The sequence below is a fragment of the Lupinus angustifolius genome, unplaced genomic scaffold (assembly GCF_001865875.1).
Source record: "Lupinus angustifolius cultivar Tanjil unplaced genomic scaffold, LupAngTanjil_v1.0 Scaffold_17_127, whole genome shotgun sequence".
In the NCBI taxonomy this organism is placed as follows: domain Eukaryota; kingdom Viridiplantae; phylum Streptophyta; class Magnoliopsida; order Fabales; family Fabaceae; genus Lupinus; species Lupinus angustifolius.
The window spans coordinates 511,912-519,089 of NW_017719102.1; the positions used below are offsets into that span (position 1 = coordinate 511,912).

Genomic DNA, 7,178 nt, shown 5'->3' on the forward strand with positions numbered 1-7,178 from the left:
AAGTAAGCAGGGACGGCACTGATTGGACGGTGATTCGCCAACAATGTCTTGAGGGAGAGTCTGGGTGAGACGAGTCCCTTGTATTCCTGGGGAGGTACCCTGTTGGATCGGACAGTTCTCACAGGCCAAACTAGGCACTCTCTGACAACCCCAGGATTGCATTCGAGATCGACGAGAGGGATGCCCAGAAAGCGTTTGTACGACCTAGGTCCGGGTAGGACTGTTCCTGAGGGAACCGATCGATCTATTTTACTTCCTTGCGAGGATCTGTTATTTCGGGTGTTTACAAAGCGGCTTGGTACGGGACCTGTACTCTCGATTATTTTTGATTAGGATGTTGGATGGATATTGGTGTAAGGTGGATAATCATGACATATCATGCATTCATTATTATTGTGGAAGTGAATTCCCACATGCGAGCTACAAGGATTGTGTATTCCTAGGTTTATGCATGTCATATGGTTATGAGTAGAATATTAATTATATCATTTGATATATTGGTAATGTTGAAATAAATGGTAAGTTATGTATTACTTCGTGTCTGACTCGGAAGAGGAAAAGGACCCGAGTGAGGGGTCCAGCATTCCTGGAATCTTTTGAGTAAGCTTGTGGGCCGTCAATGTCCCTTTTTGTTTTGATGGGGGCTGTGTTTCTTTTTGATTTTGTATAGGTTAGTGGCGACGTAGTTTCCGCCTTTGTGACCTAGTTTGTATGAACTAATTATGACTTAACCGATTATATGCATTGTGTTATTCAGGAAATTGTGAATCAGGTTAAGTTATCATTCGATAACGATAAGTTGATTTTCTGCATTTGAGTTACTTAAAGTGATGTCCCGGAAAAGGAAGGTTTTAAAAGGAAACAATTTTATATAACTCATTCAAAGAAAAAAAATTTACCCATTTTTCCGCAATGTTTTTAAGAAGTATTTTTCGGGACGTTACAACATGGTATCAGAGCGGCTCTTTCCTATTCGGCCTGAGCATGGCCTTACATGCTTTCTTGTGTGACTTTGTGTGATAGTTGTTTAATTGAGTATGATTAGGTGATTGTCGTTGGAGTTCGACGGTGGAAATTTTTAATGAGAAGAGTATCTCACCTAGTTTAAATGTGTGGTTAATAAGATGGCTGGAAGAGGAACCGCAAACCTGGACTTCATGGCGGCAATGACCGCGACAATCCAAGGTGTAAATGCTAATCTACACCAGCTGAATCAGCAACAACATCAGGCTCAGTCGTCTCAAGGGTCGACTCAGTATAAGGGGCTGGACGAGTTCTGTCGTCGTTAACCCCCAAGATTTGGGGGAAGATTTGCACCTGAGGCCGCAAATGAATGGATCCAAGAGCTGGAGAAAATCTTCTGGGCACTCATGTGTACCGATGAACAGAAGGTTACATATGCTACTTACATGCTGAGTAAAGAAGCAGATAACTGGTGGGAGTTTACCAGGAGGCAGATGGAGCATGAGCACCAGGAGGTCAGATGGACCACATTCAAGGACAAGTTTCTGCATAAGTATTTCCCTGCTGATATGAAGACAAGGAAGGAAATGGAATTCCTAAAGCTTTAACAGGGGAGTTTGTCGGTGGGAGGGTATGCCGCCAAGTTCGAGGAATTGGCGAGGTATGCCCCACATTACAACGAGAGGTCGAAGTGCACTAAGTTCGAGGATGAACTTAAGCCCGACCTGAAGGTGATGTTTGTTCACCAGCAGATACCAGACTTTGCAACTCTGGTCAACAAATGCAGGCTCTACGAAGAGAGCATTGGAGCGAGAAATGCGACACTGAAAAGTGTTGTATCACCTCCAACATGGGTCAGTCCACAGAGGAATGGTGGACAGGGGTTTGGAAGGGGAAGGCCCTTCAACCGCAATCAAAGGTTTGCTGCGTCTTCTTCAGGAAGTCATAAGAGGAGCTTTCAGCCTTATAACAATAGAGGCTTCAGACCAGGAAGAAACAACAACAACAACAACAACCACAACAACAACAGCAACAACAACAACAACAACCACAATAGCAACAACAACAGCAAGATGAGTTCGTCTGTCGGGAACTACAATCAGACTTTGACACCAGTGTGTCCCAAGTGCAAGGGAAGGCACGTTGGTAGCATCTATGTGACTTGCTTTCATTGCAATGAGGTAGGACACTACAAGTCTTCATGCCCAAAGCTAAAAAGGGAAGCAGTGAGCTCAGTGCAGGCGGCACCACCCAAGGCTCATGGCATAGTGTTCACGATGAGCGGAGCAGAGGTCGGGGCTAACGAAGATCTCATTCAAGGTACCTACAACGTTAACGAGATTCCTTTATCTGTACTGTTTGATTCGGGTGCGACCCATTCCTTTATTGCTATTGATGTTGTCAACCGTTTAGCTTTACCTGTTGTGTCTCTGATTTGCTTGTATCCACACCCACTAGTGAACCAGTTATCGTGTCGACAGTGTGTTCCCAATGTCCGATAACTTTAGAAAGCTGAGTATTTTTTGGTGGACCTGATATGTCTACCCTTATCCCAACTAGATATCATCTTAGGGATGGACTGGTTATCTAAAAATCATGTTCTTTTGAACTGTTTTAGTAAGACCGTAGTGTTTAGCGAACCTATAGAAACCAGTAAACCCAACTATGAGGCTAAAAATACATCTGCCAATGAGATGGAGAAGTTGTTGAAGAATGAAGCTCAGGTGTTTCTGATGTTGGCTTCGTTGGAAAGGGAAGGTAGAGCAGAGATTCAGAGCCTACCTGTAGTACGAGACTTCTACGAGGTATTTCCGGAAGACATTCCTGGATTACCTCCAGTAAGGGAGATAGAGTTTGCTATCGATCTAGTTCCTGGAACTGGACCGATCTCTATCGCTCCTTATAGGATGGCATCGTTGGAGCTAACGGAGTTGAAGAAGCAGTTGGAAGATCTGCTGCAAAAGCAATTTGTCAGACCTAGCGTTTCGCCGTGGGGTGCACTAGTTTTGTTTGTCAAGAAAAAGGATGGTAGTATGAGGTTGTGCACCGATTACCGGCAGCTGAATAAGGTCACCATCAAGAACAAGTATCCATTGCCGAGGATTGATGATTTGATGGATCAACTGAGAGGAGCTACAGTGTTTTCTAAGATCGATATGAGATCTGGATATCAACAAATACGCGTGAAGTCGGAGGATATTCTGAAAACTGCTTTTCGGATGCGTTATGGTCATTATGAATACCTCGTGATGCCATTTGGTGTAACCAATGCTCCTGTAGTATTCATGGATTACATGAACAAAATTTTTCATCCTTATCTCGACACATTTGTAGTCGTATTTATCGATGATATTCTAATTTACTCAAAGACTACAGAAGAACATGCCGAGCATCTACGAGTGGTGCTGCAGATATTGAAAGACAACAAGCTTTATGCCAAACTTTCGAAATGTGAGTTTTGGCTAGAGTCTATAAATTTTTGGCTAGAGTCTATAAATTTTCTTGGTCATGTGATCTGGAAGGGAGGAAATGCGGTGGATCCTGCGAAGGCGGAGACTGTAATGGACTGGAATTCCCCTAAGTCAGTAACGGAGATCAGGAGTTTCCTTGGTATAGCGGGCTATTATCGGAAGTTCATTGAAGGATTCTCCAAATTGGCGTTGCCACTGACTATGCTGACAAGGACAGATAAAGCGTTCGTCTGGACGGCCAAGTGTGAAGAGAGTTTTCAGGAATTGAAGAAGAGGATGACCACAACACCTGTTTTGATATTGCCAAATCCTAGCATAAACTACAATGTGTATTATGACGCGTCGAAACAAGGGTTAGGTTGTTTGTTGATGCAACAAGGGAAGGTGGTGGCTTATGCGTCAAGACAGTTGAAGACTCATGAGCAGAACTATCCAACGCACGATTTGGAACTAGCTGCGATCGTGTTTGCTCTCAAGATCTGGAGACACCATCTATACGGTGTAAGGTTTGAAGTGTTCAGCGATCATAAGAGCTTAAAGTACTTATTTGATCAGAAGGAACTGAATATGAGGCAAAGGAGGTGGATAGAATTCCTCAAGGATTATGATTTCGATCTTCAGTACCACCCTGGAAAAGCAAATGTGGTAGCTGACGCATTAAGCAGGAAGTCTTTGAATATCTCGACGATGATGGTTAGCGAGATGAAGCTGATAGAAGAATTCAGAGATTTGAATCTAGCAGTTCAAGTTGGACCTAAGAGTTTGATTTGTGGCATGCTCACCGTAACGAATGAGTTCATGGAGCAATTGAAAGGTTTACAAGATTCAGACTCAGAACTGCAAGAGAAGAAATGACTGTTGGTCGAAGGAAAAGCTCCCGAATTTCAGATTGGGACTAATGGGGTACTCAAGTGCAAAAACAGAATTTGCGTGCCAATAGACCCTAATTTGTGGATGGCAATCTTGGACGAAGCACACCGGAGCAAGTTGAGTATTCACCCGGGAACTACCAAGATGTATCAAGATTTGAAGAAAATGTTCTGGTGGTCAGGGATGAAGAAAGAGGTAGCCGAGTATGTTTCCCGTTGCTTGACATGCCAGAAAGCGAAGATTGAACACAAGCGACCTGGTGGAGAACTACAACCATTGGATATTCCGGTTTGGAAATGGGACAACATTTCGATGGACTTCGTGAGTGGATTTCTGAAGACTCAAAAGGGTTATGACGCTGTTTGGATAATTGTGGACCATTTGACCAAGATATCTCACTTTATGCCTATCAACATGAAGTACTCTTTGGAGAAATTGGCGGAGTTGTACATTAAAGAGATTGTCCAATTTCATGGTATTCCCACTAATATCATCTCGGATAGAGATTCGCGTTTCACTTCCAAGTTCTGGAATGGTCAATCCGAAAGCACGATCCAATCATTGGAGGATCTTCTTAGAGCATGTGTGTTGGAGAACCCAGGAAGTTGGGTTGATCATCGACATCTGATCGAGTTCACCTACAATAACAACTTTCATTGAAGTATTGGTATGGCGCCGTATGAAGCTTTGTACGACAGGAAATGCAGAACGTCGTTATGCTGGTTAAAAACGGGGGAGAATTTGATTTTAGGACCCGATGTGGTTCAGCAAACGACGGATAAGATTCGAATGATAAGGGAGAACATGAAGACAGCTCAGAGCAGACAGAAGAGCTACTATGGCAAGAGGAGGAACCCTCTCAGTTTTGCAAAAGGCGATCATGTATTCATGAGAGTGGTTCCGACAACTGGTATTGGCAGGCTATTAAAAGCTCGTAAGCTTAGCCCAAAATTCATTGGACCTTACCAAATCCTTAGGAAAGTTGGACCAGTAGCTTACCAAATAGCCTTACCACCTTTATTGTCCAATCTACACAATGTTTTCCATGTGTCTCAACTTAGAAAATACATTAGTGACCCGTCGCATATAATCAAACCCGATTCAATTCAGTTAAAGGATAATCTTACGTTTGAGACATTGCCAGTAAGGATCGATGATCGGAATATCAAGACTCTTTGAGGGAAAGAAATCGCATTGGTTAAGGTTATATGGAGTCAAGCGAATAGCGAAGATGCGACTTGGGAGGTCGAGGATGCGATGAGAGAAACCTATCCCCATCTGTTTGAGTGAGAGGTATGCTGTATTTTCGAGGACGAAAATATTTTAAGGGGGGAGGATTGTAACACCGCAAATTTTACGATTTTGAATTATAAGATTTTATTAATATTGTTATTAATTATATTTTCGAAAATGAATTTATGGGAATTTTAGGTAAAGAATTAGACGAAACTCTAGTGGAGTTTTCGTCTTGTAATTCTATATCCAATTTGGTGGTAAATTTTCATGATTTTCGGAGACAATCGGTTTCGGACCACTGTTAGGGTCGAATCTCACCCGGTACGTCTCAAAAAGTGGTTTTTGAGTTCCGTAACTCGGAATTGAATTCCAATTGTGCCATTGGCTTCGTAATCACATTTCGAGTCAAGATAGACCCTAAGCTGGTCCATACCTATTTTCTAAATATTTTTCGCTCAGAATGCCGAAAATCCGAAATTCGAATCGGATATTAAGATCGGGCGATTTATAATACCCGATTGAATATTGGCCGATAATACTCGGGCATGTTTATCGCACATGTCCACGAGGTGATCATTTCGCATTAGGATGTGAGATTTGACTTTCCATAAAGCAAACCTCACATCACTCAATCTCATGAAATCATCATTAGTCACCCTTTGAGATTTTGTAATGATTTCCTAGAGGGAAATTTGATTTCCCTTCCCTCATTAAACACTCCACACTTCACAACCTCACACTTCACACTTCACTCTCACACTGTCTCATTTTCAAATTTGCAAGGAGAAGGTGAATCTCTCTTCATCTTTTCTCTCATTTCTCCTTGTTTCTTCCATCTTCAATCCTTGATCTCTCAACATTCAACCAATGGATGTTGATGAGACTTAAGTATGTTGTTGATGAGTATGTCAAGAACATATTCAACCGTTGAAATTTTCTAAAACGCTTTCTAACTCATTTTCTCCTCAAAACCGAAAATGGTGATGTTCTTGAACTTATGAAAATAATTTGTTGAAACCATGAACAACTTGTGTTCATAGAGTTGTTATAATGTTGTATTACATACTTTTTGTTGTTTTAGCCAAATGGGATGATGATANTGATGATGAAATCAAAGGAACCTTTAGGAAAAGTTTTGGAAAAATGAGAATGTATGTGTTTCTATTTGTTGTTAGCCTTAAACCATGGCTTGGAACAAGTTGGAAAAATAGGAATCTTTGCTAAAAAGGATGTTAAAGTTTATGAGTACATGTATGCCTCATAAAACTCTTAAAGGATACATTGAATAACTTACTTTAAAATGGTAAGATTATCAAAAAATGTCTTAAATCGGAAGATGTAGTTTCACTAAAAACCGTAACCTTTAAAATGGATGGAAATCGTGAACGAACTTTCGATGAAAAAGGATGGTCAAGAACATGTAATTTTGGACCGGGTGGATGAAAGGGATGTATAATCATGAAGGGGAAAAAGAGAAATGATTTTAAGTATTTTAGTAACGGTTTTAGAAATATCGGAAACTAACGGATTTTTATTTTGGTAGTTACGAAGATTTCGGTGTTCGAACCTTGAAACCAAACCACCATTAGTTGACGAGTTAAAGCACGCTTCATTAAGGTGAGAGAGAACACATCGTGA

The 7,178-nt window shown here is 41.4% G+C and overlaps 1 protein-coding gene across 1 annotated transcript; it reads left to right on the top strand.

Annotated features, from left to right (window-relative positions):
• The first annotated feature begins 1,124 nt into the window (after nt 1-1,124).
• Nucleotides 1,125-4,289, top strand: LOC109338105. The gene is made up of 7 exons (XM_019575243.1): nt 1,125-1,255; nt 1,298-1,478; nt 1,575-1,905; nt 2,149-2,443; nt 2,582-2,815; nt 2,870-3,209; nt 3,333-4,289. Exons 1-7 carry the CDS (start codon nt 1,125-1,127, stop codon nt 4,287-4,289), a joined length of 2,469 nt encoding a protein of 822 aa, XP_019430788.1.
• Nucleotides 4,290-7,178: the final 2,889 nt, after the last annotated feature.

Excerpts from the sequence above, each read along its gene's own strand:
- LOC109338105 (XM_019575243.1), top strand. The coding sequence starts at position 1,125 with ATGGCTGGAAGAGGAACCGCAAACCTGGACTTCATGGCGGCAATGACC. Across the intron at positions 2,816-2,869 it reads CCTCCAGTAAGGGAGATAGA|GATGGCATCGTTGGAGCTAA; the intron begins GTTTGCTATCGA and ends CGCTCCTTATAG. Across the intron at positions 3,210-3,332 it reads ATGGTCATTATGAATACCTC|ACTACAGAAGAACATGCCGA; the intron begins GTGATGCCATTT and ends ATTTACTCAAAG.